Source organism: Podarcis filfolensis (genome assembly GCF_964270895.1).
Source record: "Podarcis filfolensis genome assembly, chromosome: 14".
Taxonomy (NCBI): domain Eukaryota; kingdom Metazoa; phylum Chordata; class Lepidosauria; order Squamata; family Lacertidae; genus Podarcis; species Podarcis filfolensis.
This window is the reverse complement of record NC_139616.1, coordinates 4,282,703-4,300,311: the sequence shown is the minus strand read 5'-3', so window position 1 is coordinate 4,300,311 and position 17,609 is coordinate 4,282,703. Positions and strand designations below refer to the sequence as shown.

Below are 17,609 nucleotides of genomic sequence, written 5' to 3'. Positions count from 1 at the left end.
AAAAGTCAGTAAAGTCCCCCACAAGACTGGTGTGCAGTCTCACCTTCACCAATATAGATTGGAATGATCATTCTGTGATGAAACAAAAAACCTCTGAAAATAATAACTGGCTATGAGATCTGTTCTATTTTTTTGGGGGGGGGGGGCTTGGTTCAGTGGTAGGACCCATGATTTGCTGCAGAAGGTTCCAGGTTCAGTCCTCAACATCTCCAGTCAGAAGAATCACAGGTAGCAGATGGAGACTGGCCAGTCAGAGGAGGCAACACATAACAACTACACCACGATGGCTCTTTTGCACAAATAGTGAAATGCATTTTGTGTTTAATGGTTCTGATGATCCATTCTGTCATGGTGCATCAACAAGTCTACGGAACCAGATGCGCTTTTGCACATGAACTTTGGATAAGGTGCTGGAAAGGAAGATGAGACACACCTACTAATCACAAGAGGTGCCAAAGAGGTGCTGACCAAGGTCCAGAGGCTGGATTAGGTTGTCTGAAAGACTAACTGGGCAAGTGAGCACAACCTGAGCTCCACTGCGAGAGAAGGGGACGGCTCATACACACACACATTCCACACTCAGTACAGTTCAAGGGAATGAGTTAGAGGTGATGAGAGGGATCCTTTTCTGCCTGAGACCCCGAAGAGCCACTGCCAGTCAACAGAGACGATACTGAGCCCTATGGGCAAGAAATCTGGCCTGCAGGAGGTTTGATTCCAAAGTTCCACATTCAGATTTCACACAGACGGTGAAGGCATAGGCTAGAAAATGAATATAAAAGCAACTTCTTTTAAAAGGAAAAAGAGAAATAAGCACCAAGTGAAGTGAGGCAGATGGCTGCCAAAGGGAGAGCTTTTTTGGGGGTGCTACCTCGGCTATACAACAGCTTCCCTACATACATAAGAAACTACATAACTACAACATAACAAAAGTAGTCACAAAATTACAAAAACATACCCAAACTAAACAATTTCCACATAAATCACAACAAGATCTATAATGGATACTGAAAACCAATAGCAACCACCACCCATAATCCCCCCCAAACACCCCAACCCTGTTCAGCAGCCTCAGCTTTTGTGCTGGAGTTAGACGGGGCCCAGGCCAGGTGGAAAAGGTCTGCATGGCAGGGAGCAGGGCCTCTGCAACTCACAGCCAAGATGGTCTTTGGCCTCCAAAGGCCTCAGCTTTTGTAGCTGGAGTCAGGTTTGGAGTGTGGGTGTGTGCGGTCTCTTCTAACGTTTTTAGCTGCTGATTTTCACTGCAATAGTCTGTGTTTTTCACATTGTTTTAACAGGGAACATTTATTTATGAGTGACCATAAACAAATAAATAAGGTGGTTAAGCAAACTTTCTGTGAGCAGGATTGATGTGCGATTGGAAAAGCCCAGGCCCCGTCCTGGTCTGTAGACAGATCTGATGGTGGCAGTGTATTTGTGCCATTTAGCTTTTGAACATTTGACCTTTCTTGTATTTGTTTCTTTGCAGACTCCACGGCTACAGGCATATAACTTTATCAGTGCTTGTCTAATCAACCAGAAAAGGTAAACAGAGCTTGCTTCTATGATGTCCCCAAATCAATAATGGCTAGAAATAAACATTTGGGTTCGGATCCTCTCTGCATCTTTGCAAACTACCAATGGTGATTCTGTGGGTGGTTTGAGACAATAAATGATCTTTTCTCCTTTCCGAGTCCTGCTATAGCTTCTATTATATATCAATAATCATATTTCGTTAAGTCTGTTTCTGGGCTCAGATCAATACTAATGACAAAGCACAAAACATTAAAATGCCCCCCCCCAAGCCCTGGTGAACAAAGTCCTGCTCTAGTGAGCAGGCAAAAGTGGAAGAATGAGAATCATGTACTTATCCCAAGGCTCAGAGGCTTCTTCAGAGGAAGCTGCCATATACCTACTCAGGCCATTGGTCCCTCAAGTGCAGTTTTGCCTACGCTGACTGGTAGTGGCAGGAGGCACATGGAGACACCAGGAATTGAAGCTGGGACCTTTGCATGCAAAGGAGGTGCTCTACCTGCTTGGGGCTAGTGTTACTAGGATTTCCTTCCACTGAGGCCTTTACACACACTCAGTGCCAGGCTCTTTGTCCAGCAACTGGTGTCCCTGATAAAATCTGAACTGTCAGAGAAAGGCTTCACATAACCTCTTAGAATCATAGAATTGTAGAGTTGGAAGGGACCCTGAGGCTCATCTAGTCCAGCGCCCTGTGATGCAGGAACTTCAACTCTTGATGTATCTGTGCTTATCCCTAATCAGCATATGTTGGTGCTGAGAAAATAGAGCTGCTCTGCTCATGGTCTCTGTAGCCTGCAGCGCTCCTAAGGGAGTTGGAGCTAGAAATATTTCCCCGCTAATCCAGCCTGCTTTGTCAAATATTGATATAATGCGCCCTCTCCCCTTAGCAACCTCTGCTGTCTAAACAGAAAGCCATGATCAGCATAGGTAGGATATGAAAAGTGATGACGTGGGCCTAACGGGAAATACGTGATTTTTAAGAAAACAAGCTCAGCCATACAGCTGGTCTCCCCCCCCCCCGATCTCCATCCAAAAAAGCTAATAACTTCCAGACTGAACTCTGTGTTCCAAGTCTCTTGTTTACCTCTTCTACAGCTCTCACAGAAAGGCAGGAACACTTGTGCTAGGTGAATAGTCTTATGATGCAACTAATCTATCTCAGAGAACCCAAAGGGTATTTATCACTTTTTGGGGTTGTCAATAGCTCCTCTTGGGTGTGAAGAGAAATCTTAGCACAACCTAGGTGTATTCTTAAGACCAATTTTTGCTTAATAATAATAATAATAATGGAACATGAGTATATGGAATCAAAGACTGTGTATTCATAAGATAAGTAAATAGTGATTGAATACAATAAGTTAGAATTTAATTTTGTGATTTGATAAAGAGTTACTTAATCTGGGATTTTGGTGTTAATGCAATTCTCTTTTTGGTTCAGTTTTACTGAATTAATACTATAAATACTTGGTTATATTTGATTTATATTTGAAAATATTTGAATCAACAATGGTCATCATCATCATCATTAGCTGGTGAAGCTGAATTGCAGGAATGCAAGCCTTCCATAGGGAAACTCATTGCTCATGTTGACCACTATTCAAACCCCTAATTTATTTTCCAAGTGGAAGCAGCAGCAAGGGGGTCATCTATCTTGGACCTTGTCCTCAGGGAGGAACTGATTGATGAACTGGAATTACTGGGAACCTTGGGAGGAAGTAATCATGTCCTCTTGGATTTCTTTATACAAAGGCAAAGGGAAGATGAGTGTAGTCGGACATGCACTCTGGACTTTAAGAAGACTGGTTTCAGATAGTTAATGAACTACTGGGTTCAGAAATACAAAAAGAGAAAGGAGTCCAAGATGGATGGGAGTTTCTTAAAAGGGAAGTATTGAAGGCCCAAATGCAGACAATTCCAACAAGAAAGAAAAATGGGAGACATCTAAGGAAACAGCTGTGGCTGCATAAAGAAGGAGCTTACAGAGAAGCTGAGAGCAAGAAGGGCATGTATAAGAAATGGAGGAAAGGAGAAATCACGAAGGAAAAGTATACATGAGTAGCCAACAGTTGCAGGGAGAAGGTCAGGCTGGCTAAAGCTCAGGATGAGCTCAGGCTTGCAAGAGAGGTTAAACATATTTTTAAAAGTTTCTTCAGCTGTGTTCAAAGCAAGAGAAAGAACAAGCAAATAGTAGGTCTTCTGTGTGCAGAAGATGGGGAAATGCTATTGGATGACAGAGAGAAGGTGGAACTGCTCAACACCTACTTTGCCTCTGTTGTTGTTGTTGTTGTTTAGTCGTTTAGTCATGTCCGACTCTTCGTGACCCCTGGACCAGAGCACTCCAGGCACTCCTGTCTTCCACTGCCTCCCGCAGTTTGGTCAGACTCATGCTGGTAGCTTCGAGAACACTGTCCAACCATCTCGTCCTCTGTCGTCCCCTTCTCCTTGTGCCCTCCATCTTTCCCAGCATCAGGGTCTTTTCCAGGGAGTCTTCTCTTCTCATGAGGTGGCCAAAGTATTGGAGCCTCAGCTTCACGATCTGTCCTCCCAGTGAGCACTCAGGGCTGATTTCCTTAAGAATGGATACGTTTAATCTTCTTGCAGTCCATGGGACTCTCAAGAGTCTCCTCCAGCACCATAACTCAAAAGCATCAACTTTGCCTCTGTCTTTACCTAAAAGAAAAGCTGTGCCTAACCTGGTGATAACAGAATAAGCTATGCAAGGAGGGAGCTGCAGCCCAAGATAAGAAGTGGTACCCAGCTACTTTAAATGAATTTATATCTGCTGGGCCTGATGAGCTGCATCCAAGGGTACTAAATGAGCTTGTGGATGTAATCTCAGAGCCTCAGTCTAATATCTGAGAATTATTGGAGAACAGGTGAGGTCCATGCAGACTGGAGGTGGGCAAAAGTTGTACCCATCTTCAAAAGGGGGGGGGAGAAGACCCAGGTAACTATCAACTGGTCAGCTTGACATCAATACCAGGAAAGGTCCTAGAACAGATAATTCAACTGTTGGTCTGTGATTAGTAAGACCCAGCAGGATTTTCTCAAAAACAAGTCATGCCAGACAAATAACATTCTTCTCTTTATACAGAATTACCAAACTTTTTGGTAGAGTTTGATAGAGTTATCTGAGCTTGGTGGATCAGGGGAATGCTAGACGTAGTGTATATTTATTTCTGTAAGGCTTTTGACAAAGTCTCTCATGATATTCTTGAAAGGAAGCTGGCCAAATGTGGGTTGAATGTTGGTGGATTTGTAGCTGGTTGACTGACCGAACCCAAAGAGTACTCATTAATGGTTCCCCATCATCCTGGAAATAAGTGACAAGTGGGGTCCCACAGGGTTCTGTCCTGGGCCAATTGTTGTTCAACATCATTATAAATGCCTTGGATAAAGGAATTGGGGGGCTGCTCATCAAAACTGCAGATGACACCAAACTGGGAGGGGGAGCGAGTGCTGCAGAAGAAAGAATTGGGATTCAATATGATCTTAACATCTTGGAGAACAGGGCCAAAGATAACAAAATGAATTTCAAGAGAGACAAGTGTAAGGTTCTGCACTTAGGCAGGAAAAATCAGTTGCCCAAATATAAAATGGGGGACACTTGGATTATCATTTGTCATGTATGCTTTAGTTGAGATTCCTGCATTGCAAGGGGTTGTTCTAGAAGACCCTTCTAACTCTACAGTTCTATGATTCTATGATTTACCTGTTATAAAGATAGCTGCATTTGCCTTGGGTAAAACCCCCTACACAGAAAGGCTTTTAAGGATTGGCTAGAGGCACTTAGAGGCCACTTTCCTATGATTATCAGCTTCAAATGGATCATCATGGTATTTATTCTCTTCTTGTAAACAAGCACATTCAGCTTTGGTTTGCTTTCAGCTTCTCATTCTGCAGTTTTGTAGGGGGAAACCTGAGAGATTTTCACCACAAACAAGCTTCACTTGAGGGTTGTTTACCATACAGGGCAGCCCCTTCAAAACATGCATGTTTAAACAGATGGTTCCCATTGACTATTAAAGCAATTCCTGCAAGAGAGTCAAATCTAAAGGAGAACAGATGGAGCAAAATTTTGTTGACATCCAGGGTTGATCTTTTGCATCTTCATCACCTGGATGTTCATATTCAGACCTGTGATTCTGACCATATTGAAATGCCACCTAAGATAAATTATGGTGTAACTTAGGTTAGATAAACTAGCGGACATTTAATGAGCTTGTTTTCAACCATTCACTGCAGGCTACCAAGGGATGGGATATTATTATGTCCATGGCAGCCACAAGTCATAGAAGTACCATCATCTTTCCCAGACTTTTAATTGTAAATATCCTTTTAACTGGTGGTGCTGGAAACTGAACTTAGGAATGTCGCTGCTGCCTAAATTCTTTCAACATTGTGGGACTGAGCCTGGGGCTTCTGCATGTACACCCTACAGCTGATCGCAGTAGCTCTAAGGAACATGGGAAGCTTCTGTAGACCAGGCCTGCTATTCATCTAGCCAAATACTGCCCACTTTGACTGGCAGGGTCTCTTCGCCATCTCATGCAGAGATTTTTCCGTCATTTGCTACCCATTCCCTTTTAGCACAGCAGGGAAAGGCTTCAGAGACAAGGGAATGGAAGAGGTATGCTCTCCACTTTTATCCTCCCCCTCTGGGAACTCCCCTCACAAGAACATGGGAATGTTCCTGTAGAGGCTTACTGGAGCTCCAAACAGGAGCACACCTCTTAGGGATGGGGCTACACTGCAACTTTTTACTGAAGCTTTTACTTGTATATACTATGCTTGGCTGCTTAGTACCATGTACAGGATAATGCACCTTCCATTCATTTCAAATAGATCATGCAATTTTATTCATAATTGTTTGTGACTTGCAATGAAAATAGCTACAAATAGTCTTAGGGGAAGGTACATTTTAATTACCTGAATTATATCACATTTCAGCCTAGTTCTGCTGTTCAATGAATCATTGCTTTTTTCTGGGAAGCTTTGATAAGCTTTCTGAGAACTAAAAACATTTTTGTTTATCCTAGACTAGCGGCAGCCAGGAATGCAGTGCGACTGATACCTCAGTTGGCAGAGCAGGAGGCTCTTCATCTCAGGGTCATGGATTTGAGTCCCAGGTTGGGCAGAAGATTCCTGCATCGCAGAGGGTTGGACTAGATGACCCTCCTGGTCCCTCTCAACACCATAATTCTATGATTCATGTTAATCACAGATGAATCAGTTGATTGCATGTGCCTTGGATAAAACGACTTAACCCACAATTCAGCTGCCAGTCAGCAACCAAGAAAACTAAACATGCAGAATGCTTTAGACGATGTCAGCAGGAGAAATGTGGAAATGGCCGTAACAGCCACGAGTTTGGTTGGCTTTAAAAGAGGATTGGGCAGATTCATGAAGAATAAAGCCGTGATTGCTATGCTCTGCCTTCATGGTCAGAGGCAGAAAAAATAATAATTTATATGCCGCCCATTTGACTAGGTCGTCCCAGCCACTCTGGGTGGCTTCCATCAAATTAAAACATCAAACACAGTAAAATGTTTCTGAATAGCACTGAATAGCGGGGAGAGCTCTTATGCTTGAATCCTGCTTGCTGAATTTTTCTTTTAAGCAACTCTATGTACCCTTGATCCTAGCTCAAACATTTTTGAGAGATGGATTTGATAAGTAGCATGGTAGATGAGGTGCAGAGAAAGAGTCCAATTATTTTAGTGGCTGTGCTAGAAAAGTGATTTCAGCCCATCGTGGACCTTCCATGAGCCTCATGGTTGAAACAGCAGCTCTTCCTCCTTTGGATGTAACTTGATTGCCTCCCGCAGGACAAAGTGTTATAGCTGAAATTAGTGTTCAGGAAGCGCCATCCTTTGCCGGGTGACCCACTTAGCAGGTGTGGCTGCATATTGCTGCATTTGTAACTACCATAGTTCAAAAAGAAGACTGTAGTCTGTATAATCCAGGCATGGGGGCTGTGAACTGAGGGTAAAGGTTGCTCCACATTAACGTAAAGGATTGGTTTATCTCAAGCTTATCTGTATTTCTGAACACCCGTTCCATGCGCTGCAATGAATAGTACTGTGAGTTCCTCTTCCTGTGATACTAGGCAGATCATTATCAAATGTCCGTTGAATTGCAGGCTTCTGAACTCCAGGGAATATGTGGCGGTAGATGTGGCCTATACAGCCTGATCCTATGCAGGCTTGTGGTTCTGCATAGGATCAGGTTAAACATGTTTCAACCTTCTTCAATAGCAACCATCCTCCCTAGGCATGCCTGATGGCAACAGAAAAGGCTCTCTCCATTGCCCCAGCCTGCTAGACCACACTTGATAATTTGTGGACTATGTCTGCTTGCATGTGCCAAATCCCATCCCTGCCCACCAGCCATCCTGCAGACTGCTGTGGAACAGCAGGATGGGGCTGGCAAAATCCCTTTCAATCCAATCCTTACTGACGGGTTTGGAGAATCCTGAACAGCATAAGTACCTGCCTTGGTACATCATAGGTGCTCCTTTGCAGCTGCGGGGGACTGAGAAGAAAGACATGAAACTGTAAGAAAAATAATGGAATCAAAGAATCTTAAGAGTTGGAAGGGACCCAAGGGTCATCTAGTCCAACCCCCTGCAATGCAGGAATCTCAGCTAAAGCATCCATGACCTTTTGGGGAGTGTGTGTGTCATATTTAATATAATGAGCTGGGGTGAGTGATCATGCACAATTTATTATTATTATTTATTAAATTTATTGGTCACTTTCTACAAACGCACACCTACATACTGTTTTAAACCAGGGTTTAAAAAAACAACAACATCTAAAAGCCGATTGTTTTTTAATAATAAAAAATTGATTAAAACATTCCACCCTCCCCAAAAGGCCAGAGATAACCAAATCCCCAAGTCCTGATGAAAAATGAATGTTTTTGGCTTGGTGCCTAAAGACACGTAATGGTTCCAGACAAGCCTCTCTGAGGGAAGAGCCACATTTATTTATTCATTTCAGTTAAAAAGCAACAACTTCAAAATAAATAAAAAATGAGGAAGAGACGAAGGAGGCGGACGAGGCGGCCTGAGAAAGGCAAGCGTCCTCATCCTCCGTTTTATTATTGCCTCAGCCAAGAAGGCGAGGCTCTGGAGGTAAGCGAGGAGGCGGGAGGGCAAGAGCACGCGAGGAAAAGCAGGAGGAGAGGGAGAAGGAAAAAGAAGCGCCCGCCGAGGGGCGTGGCGGGTCACGCGCGCAGCGGCCTATCGGAGGCGGCGGCCAGGGTCACGCGCGCAGCGGCGGCGGCGCCTGCTCCTTGCCCCTCCCCTCCCCTCCGCTCGGCGTGAGGCGAGAGCGAAGCTGGTGACTGAGGGAAGGCCGGAGGGAGGGAGGAGGAGGGAGGGAGGAGGTCTTCACTGCTGCCCCCCCGCGCCCCCCTTGCCGCCGCCGCCATGGTGCTGGAGTCGGTGGTGGCCGACCTGCTGAACCGCTTCCTGGGCGGCTACGTGGAGAACCTGGACAAGTCGCAGCTCAAGCTGGGCATCTGGGGGGGTAAGGACGGAGGGGGGCGAGGGGGGGGAGGGGACGCACCTGTCTCTGCACCCAAGGGGGGGGCGGGCAGAGAGAGCGAGGAGGAGAGTTCGAGGCGGGTCTCTCACCCCTCCTGGCCTGCCCCACCCCCTTGAGCCCCCCCTTCTCCTGCGCCCCTTCCTCCTCCTGCCAGCCCCATGGGCTCCTCTGGCAGGTCCTTCCCCCTCCGTGGGGCGGGGGAGGGGTCTTATCGCTCTCAGACCAGCCTCCTCTTGCACCCCCTGATTCCCTCCATCAGTTTAGCTTCTTCCGCTTTGTCTCTCAGGCCAGTTTTATGTCCCTTCTCATCTTTAGATGGGTGACTTCTGGTCTGTAGACTAGTTCCCTCTCCAGTTGGGCTTATGCATGCACCACCTCTCTGATTCAAGGGTTGCGCTCCCCAAACCAATTTTGTGCTCTTACTCCTGTTTCTGGCACAGCATTTGACAAATGGGGAGCCACCACTGAAAAGGCCCATTCTTGTGTTGCCACCCTCTCAGCCTCCTGAGGTAGGGGCACATATAGAAGGGCCTCAGGTGACAATTGGAAAGTCTGGGTCGGTCCTTGATATATCGGAGTCTTGAGCCACATACGGCTTTATAGGTCAATACCAGCAAGTCTTCTGTTGCACGATTTTGAGAGTTCATGCTGAGTCCAGGTAGCCCCTTAAGCCCAGGGATGGGGAACAGTGACTCCAGACGATGTTTGACTCCAGCTTCTCTTGGCCTCAGCCAGCATTTCCAGCGCTTAGAGATGATGGGAGTTGTAGTCTTAACAACATAAGGAGGGCCAGAACTTCCCCATCATTGCATTAAGTTGTGTTGTTATATCTAGGAAATATACCAGATTGTGAAATATTCCTGTTTTGTTAAGTAGGCAGTCAAAGGTTATAATGCCTCAAGAACTGGAAACTGTTTGCAATGTTATGCCAAATATGATCACACCTATTTCGCAAAGAGCCACGTCTCCTTAAAGTATAACTTGGTTTCCTTCTTTAATGATCAAATTGGTGACATCTGAGGTTTTGATATGCTAAGTTGCACCCCACCATGTCAAGTCATAATAATAAATATAGCACATGATCTATTACAGTTTATTTATAATGCTTTCAGGCACCAGGAAGGCATTTTTTGTTTGGCTTTATATATAGTAGAGCAGGCTAACTCAGAGTGTTGGATTAGAGGGTCATTGATTCAGTTTTGAGTTTAAAACTGTGCACTTTAAATTTATGATACTTTTAAAATATGTTACCAAAAACCCCAATGTTTTTAAATAAATTTATTTTTATTCACCAGCTCATAATTCCTTTACAAGGGAATTTTTTGTTTTCATTGTATGGGAAGAAAACTGAGGCTGATGTCTTAGCTAGGTTGCAGGTTGAATTTGGGGGCCTCCATCCATTTCTCCCAGTTAAAATTGGAGTAATGTTGCCATAATATTTCACTATTGTGGTTCCTCATCTTGAGAATATCTGTGTTGGACACATGCAAGCCAGTGTGAATCCCTTTTCATGATCCCTTTTCAGCCCAAGGGGCATTATTGAAGTACAAGGCAGAAGCACCTGAAGAAGACTGTGGAGTGGGACTGGTGGGGTTGGTGGTCTGGGGAGAGTTCTATAGGCTGGATTAGAGAGGACTGGAGGGCCACATTCACAGTCAGGCCTGAGGTTCCCCATCCATGACACAGGGACAGCATACAGGTAGAGCTCATAGGAGCCAACTCTTAGGAGTCGAGGTCCCTTCGTCCCACCCAATAAAATATCTGAGGGGGGCAGCCCCCCATTTATAGGTATTGCCATTCAAATGTGGTGGGTGGGTACAGCATCATGTGATTAATTATGTGGAGGAGGGCTTACTTGGAACCCCTAGCAGAGATCCTGGTGTTGCAGAAAGCTGAAAATGAACCCAGTAACTTTATTGCTTTTATTTCTACTTCCTTAGCATCAGATTAAGCTGAAGGATTTTGAAGCTTCCTTGTAAAAATTATCCTTCCTTCTACAGTGGCTTTAGCTGGGATCATGTTGTTTACTTTGTTGGGCTGGCTAGAAGCAGGAGAACTGGGGTGGGGTGGGGTGTGGAGAAAGAGAGAGATTGGAAGGGTAAGAAAGCATCAGATATTGCCTTGAAAATCACCCATCATGTGATGACTAAGAGGAACTATGTGTGTTCTTTTGGAAGAAGAAACAGTTCGTAGATTATGTGAGTTACGGCCTTGAGTGGGGTGTTTGTTGCACACCAAAGGTTTTTTTTTTGCTTTTTGTTTTCTTGGCTAGACTGTTATCAGGGTTGGCTCAAGGCTTTTTGTAGGGTTGCCGTGCTTAGTCAATTGATCAATTTAGATTAAAAAGTTTTTTTCCTTTTAGGAAGCAGTTCTTAAACACTGAGTTGCTTTTATTACAAAATAGTGGTTTTTCAGAAGTGTTGGTTTATTAGAAAATAAATTTAATCCTAGGACAGCGGGTAGGATTCCTTCCAGCTTGCCAAACTGAATCATACTTTGTTTCCCCACCCCACCCCCTGTGATGCAATTTTGGCGTGTGTGGGGTGCACATGGAGAGAGGAGAAGGGGAAAGTCCTAGTTTATAAGCAGACGTCTTTGCACAGGAGGCCAGTTTGGTGAATTCTGTGCAACACTCCTGCCCAATCATATTGGTGAAGTGTTACAGATTTGGTTGCAAAATGACAATGCAAAGCACATTTAGAATGAGCACGTTTTCCTTCCTCCTGGGTGCCCAGGAAAGAGCCGCAAGGTGAACAATTGCCTCTGTTGCAGCCCTTTGTAAAAATGGTTGAAAGTGCAGGGCATTTTCATGGAGTAGGAATGTTTAAAAATGTGCCCTCTGTTTTGGCTTTGTATTACTTTCAACCAGTGGTTTTCAACCAGTGTGCCGTGGCACCCTGGGGAGCCTTGAATGCTGGTCCGGGGTGCCGCGGGCAACACTGGCCTCTTTTCCTCTGATGCCCTCTCTTCTCTGCCTCCCAAAGGCTTGCACAGCTGTTTGTTGCAGCAGCTCTGGCTATAAACTCCCCAGGTGAATGATGCCTCTGGGGCTGGCCAGGGTGTGCTTCCCGGGCCCCTGTGGGGCAGTGTGAGGAGGCACTTCTCTTTGGGGAAGGGGATGCAGCTCAGAGATTAGGGGCGGCAACTGTGGCTGTCCAGAGAACTCCAGGCTGAGGGAACCCTCCACAAGAGAGGGGCTGCCAGGTCTGCAGGCAAGGGGTGACATAACTGGGCTTCTGAGCCCCACAGGGGTAGCGCAGAATGAAAGTAGTTGATCAAGGGAGCCGTGGAACCATAAAAGGTTGAAAACCTCTGCTTTAATTTAAGATATTAACTGATGCAAAAGAAAGAGGGGGGTTTGCCCTGCCGGACTTAAAATTGTATTATGAATCAGCGGCTTTTTGCTGGCTGAAAAACTGGCTGCTTCTTGAAAACACAGACATTTTGGATCTGGAAGGGTTTAACAATAGGTTTGGTTGGCATGCATATATATGGTATGACAAGGTTAAAATTCACCAAGGTTTCAAAAACCATATTGTTAGGAAAGCACTATATAATGTTTGGATTCGGTATAAAGATCTGTTGGAAAACAAAACCCCTAGGTGGCTGTCACCAATGGAAGCTAAGGAAGTGAAAAAACTTAATATGGAATCTAAATGGCCAAAATACTGGGAAATCATAGAACAAGAGGAGGGAAAAGTGAAATTGCAGAGCTATGAGAAATTGAAGTCTAAAGTAAGAGACTGGCTTCATTATTACCAGATAAATGAAGTTTTCAAACAGGACAGGAAAATCGGCTTTCAGGTGGAGAGATCAAAATTAGAAACTGAATTGTTGGAACCCAATACTAAGAATTTGTCAAGAATGTATAACTTGCTGTTGAAATGGAATACACAGGATGAGATGGTTAAATCAGCTATGATTAAATGGGCACAATACATTGGTCATGACATTATGTTTGCTGACTGGGAACAGTTATGGACTACTGGTATAAAATTTACGGCATGTAATGCCTTAAGAGAGAACATTATGAAAATGATTTATCGGTGGTACATGACCCCAGTCAAGCTTGCAAAAATCTATCATATGCCCAATAATAAATGCTGGAAATGTAAGGAAACTGAAGGTACTTTTTACCACCTTTGGTGGATGTGCCCAAGGATCAAGGTCTTCTGGGAAATGATCTATAATGAAATTAAGAAGGTCCTTAAGTGTACCTTTCATAAGAAACCAGAGGCCTTTCTCCTGGGCATGGTAGGCCAATTGGTGTCAAGGAAAGATAGGACGTTCTTTATGTATGCTACAACAGCAGCAAGAGTTCTTTTAGCAAAGTATTGGAAGACACAAGAACTACCCACGCTGGAAGAGTGGCAGACGAAGGTGATAGACTATATGGGACTAGCCGAGATGACTGGCAGAATCCACGACCAAGGAAGAGACGGTGGAAGAAGATTGGAAGAAATTTAAAGTTTATCTTAAGAACTGTTGTAAAATTAATGAGTGCTAAAATGTCATGGGTAATGTAAAACAGAATTGCAGTGACAAATAATTGGGTAAGAGAAAAAGGATTAAAGAAAGTGAATTATAAGTAATTGAAATTAGGGGTTGCTGGAAAAGTTTAAAACAGGGATGCAGAAAAGGGAGGTATGGGGAAGTCGTTGAAACAAGGTTTAAGGAAAAGAGGTTATGAAATTATACGTGTTTATATGTTTGTTTATGTATTGTCAGTTGTATTGTGTTTTAATATATGTTGGAAAATTAATAAAAATTTATATATATATATATATATATAAAAGAAAACCTCTGCTTTAAACAATTACAAAAGAAATCAAATGTCCATATTTAAATGATTTTTAATAATTGTTTGTAATGCTGTAACCTACCCTGGGACCTTAGGATGAAAGGTGGGTAATAAGTAAATTAATAAAAATAATTTTAGACATGCTGTTGGCATCCTTCTGTCTTGAGAGAAAATGGAGTGTGCCTCTGGGGGTGAAGTCAAACTGCTGTGTTAGCAGTACTGAAGTGGGGTCCCTGGGGCCCAAGCCTGGGCAGTGTGTGTGGTTGCCCAGAAGACAAGACCCTCCCTCTCAGCCTTGCTGATGTGGTTCAAAGGAAACCCAAGCAATATGTTTGACACTAGTTTGGCTGCAGAAGTTGCTGGAAGGAGGTGTACAAGGGGCTAGCTAACTGTCTGGGCTCCATTCTGGATTTGTTGAGGTTTAACTCCTTAGCCTTTTCTTATCCTGAATACCTAGTATATCCTGCAAGGCAGCAGAGGTTTAGGGTCAGAGTTTTCCTTCTCCTAGATGGGCTACCTTCCTAGGTTGACTAGCTCCATCTGCCCTCTACAGTATGTGTAGCTACTTGATTATCCTTGGTAAATGAAAGTACACTACTTTAAAAGCAATCAAAACATGAACTGTAAGAATCTTGAACTCCATAGTGTGTTTCTGGAGATTTGCACTTTGATGAGTATCACAGTAAACGAAAGTGAAAGACTTCAGTAGAAAGACTCTTCTTTCTTGACCAGATTCAACAAGCTCTTTATAGTATGAAAACATGTTCTATCCATTATGTAGTTAACTTGTTCTCTACAAAACTGGGTGCATTTAAGAGATTCAAATTAAGCTGCTATTGAACTACAAGAATGACTAGTTAAAGCTAGCATGGCTTTTCTTATGGATCAGTGAAATGTTTAGCATCTTCTTCCTTATGATATGTTTATAAATCTTTACATATTGTTGCTGTGCAGTACAATTGTACATACATTTTGAAACTGGAAAAGATTTCAAAACCATTAAAACAAGTTTCTCTTTTTGCAGTTCTAGAATAGAACAAGTGATACCTAAAACAAAATGTTCTAGCATGCTGTGTTGCTGTGCACTACCCTCACTAAGAATATTCCATTCTTCCCCCCTTTTCCATCCAGTCCCTGGTTAGTTAGCATTCTGAGCCCACTGAGCATGCGTGATCCTCAATGGGCTGGTTTTTTTTTTTTTTGGGTCTCCCTGATGGTTTAATTTTCTTGTTTTGTACTTTCGCAAATCCTGAGGTTGCCCCAAGCCTGTGGATAGCTGCCTCTTTTATGTGAATGGTTCCCTTTTGTTTCCATAAGCGTTGGTTACTGGAAGAATTGAAATCTCTATTAGTATGTGTTTGTATACATAGTTCATAGAAAATAAAGAGATCTTGATATCTGATTTCTTTTACTATATAGGTAATGTGGCACTTGACAACTTGAGGATAAAGGAGAACGCCCTGGTAAGTCACCTGTCAGCTAGGAAATTGCTTGGGTTTGCTTTTTTAAACTGTGCAGGTCAAGCTTGAACAGTAGCTGTAGCTGATGCATTTTTTTTAGCGACTTAAGAGAATTAGATTTTTTAAAATTCCTTAATTTTGATTGAGACATTGGAATAATGCTGTATATTTCATGTTGAGAAAATATGAGTGATCAGACCAGTGCAGTCTCTCAAGAGAAGGGGTAATGTTGATTCCTATGCAAAAGATCACATATTGAAAAGCAAAGTCTCATTTTTTTATCTTCATTTTTATACACTTGCGTAATTTTGTCTTTTTTCCAACAGGTGAATAAGAGGTAGTGGTGAGGAACAATCAGGAATAGTCTGATTGAACTCTCCCTCCCTCCACAATGTTGTCCTGAGCCAGTGTTCGAAACTCCCTTTGTTCTAGGTGCATTTTGCAGCAGGGAATTTCATTAATGCGAGCAGTTTCTGAGCTCTGGGTGCCATACTGAGCCTAAGATTTCAGATTAAAACTGCCACTGCGGAAAGAAAAGGAGGACCTTTTTCTGCCTCCCCACTTCCAGCCACTGTCTGAAGACTGGAAAAGGGACTCTCATAAGCATATTAAGGGGCGGGCAGGGGCTTTGTTTTTTGCAGTCTTAAGATGAGGACTAGACCATGTGAAAAATGAGCATAAGATTTTAACTGCCGTTCATTCATTTTCAGCTTTGTATTCTTGTCATTAAAAAGGCATGCCTAGACACTCCATTGTGCCCATAACCTAGCTTTAAGGTGCCATTTAGCTCCTAGCTTTCATATCTCAGTTTCTGACACTGTCTGGAGCCACCTCTCACCATCCCTACCTTGCCATCTCATGTCTTCTTTTAAGCTTTAAAGAAGATGCTGGGATACCCAGTCACAGACCCCTGTATCATATATAATTTGGGTCCTGCTCTGATTTGTTTATTAAAGTCAGTGGAACTATTGTTGCTTAAGTACGTCAGTAAACAAATTGTGAACCAGAGTGCCTAAATACTCTTAGGTCCAATACTTAATTGAATGATTATTTCAGTTTTACTTGGGAAGAAGAGGTAGCTTAGCTAGAGGTCTCTCTGCTCCATCCGCAAGAGTTTCACTGTTGTTCTGTGCTTCCGTGTTAGCATGTCATTAGGTGCATGTAGTATACTGTCTTTTTCCCCAGTGATGTTTTGCAGCCTTGGCCCAAACTTTAGTAAACATACTAGTGGGGGAAGATAGCATTTACCATGCATTTTGGGTGCTTGATGAATCTTTTTGTTACTTTGCTCTAATTCTTAAACTCAACAACTTTAAACAGGTTTTAAAACTATAAAGCAAAGCCAGTGGTAAGAGCCTTCTGATATGTAATGAGTATGTTAATTTCCTCTTCTCTACCACCTCCCCCCCCCATTTCTCAGAGTGAGCTGGATGTACCTTTTAGAGTAAAGGCTGGACAAATAGGTAAGTAGATGGTTCTCATTTGCATTTTGATTTGGAGATTGAAAAGCTGGAAGTTAGTAGCATCTTGGTAGTTTGTGTATTAGTGTACAATAGCTAAGAACCTGCAGCTACTTTTTTCAAGGAGATTGGGCAAAGTACACAACAATTACTTGGCCAATTTATAAGGCTTAGAATAATGTTTTCTGCATTTTAAATTAGAATACCATTTGTGGGGAAACAGTTGTAATTCAGATATTTTCTACTTTGCAGGATGGGAGACACTTCAGTTTCATTCCCTCTGCTTCCTGGTTATGTTTTCCTTTTATTTTCCTCTCTGCTGCTGTCCTAAACAGATGCCCTGGATCTGAATGTTTGTTGGAGTTTTATGGGCTTTTATTCTAGCTGACTCTGTCCTATGGACTGCTGTTATTAATACTCATTTAAGAGTAACTTGCAGTTTGGTGATGCAAGGAAAACAAACAAGCTTCTGTCAGATGCTTTCTGTAAATCATATGATGGACCATAACTGCTCATGATTTTTTATCACTTAGCAAATAATTGAAGTAGAGTATATGACTTCATACTTAAAATGCATGAATCCAGCAGTGGAAAGCCTAGAACAGCCTTGTATTTCTATGCCACCTATTATAAAATGTGCAATAAAGTATAATATTTATTTTTCAAATTGGTATATATAAGCGCCCCTCCCCCAGTTTCCAATCTTCTAACTGCCACTTTGCATCTAAACGTCCTGCTCTGGACTGACTTCTTGAAGCAGCAGTTGTTAAGCCCCGTCACAGGTCAGGGCTTCTGCCCTTAG

The 17,609-nt window shown here is 43.1% G+C and overlaps 1 protein-coding gene across 6 annotated transcripts in view; it reads left to right on the top strand.

Moving 5' to 3' along the window:
* The first annotated feature begins 8,642 nt into the window (after positions 1-8,642).
* Positions 8,643-17,609, top strand: part of VPS13C (vacuolar protein sorting 13 homolog C) — a 109,031-nt gene continuing 100,064 nt past the window's right edge. For 4 of the 6 annotated variants that reach the window (XM_083586053.1, XM_083586052.1, XM_083586051.1 and 1 more), the window contains exons 1-3: positions 8,862-9,068; positions 15,307-15,350; positions 16,768-16,810. In XM_083586053.1, coding sequence (XP_083442179.1) covers positions 8,969-9,068; positions 15,307-15,350; positions 16,768-16,810 — 187 coding nt within the window. In that variant the 5' untranslated portion in view covers positions 8,862-8,968. Of the gene's footprint in view, positions 9,069-15,306; positions 15,351-16,767; positions 16,811-17,609 lie in introns of all 6 variants that reach the window. The other 2 variants (XM_083586055.1, XM_083586054.1) reach the window with 2 other exon arrangements.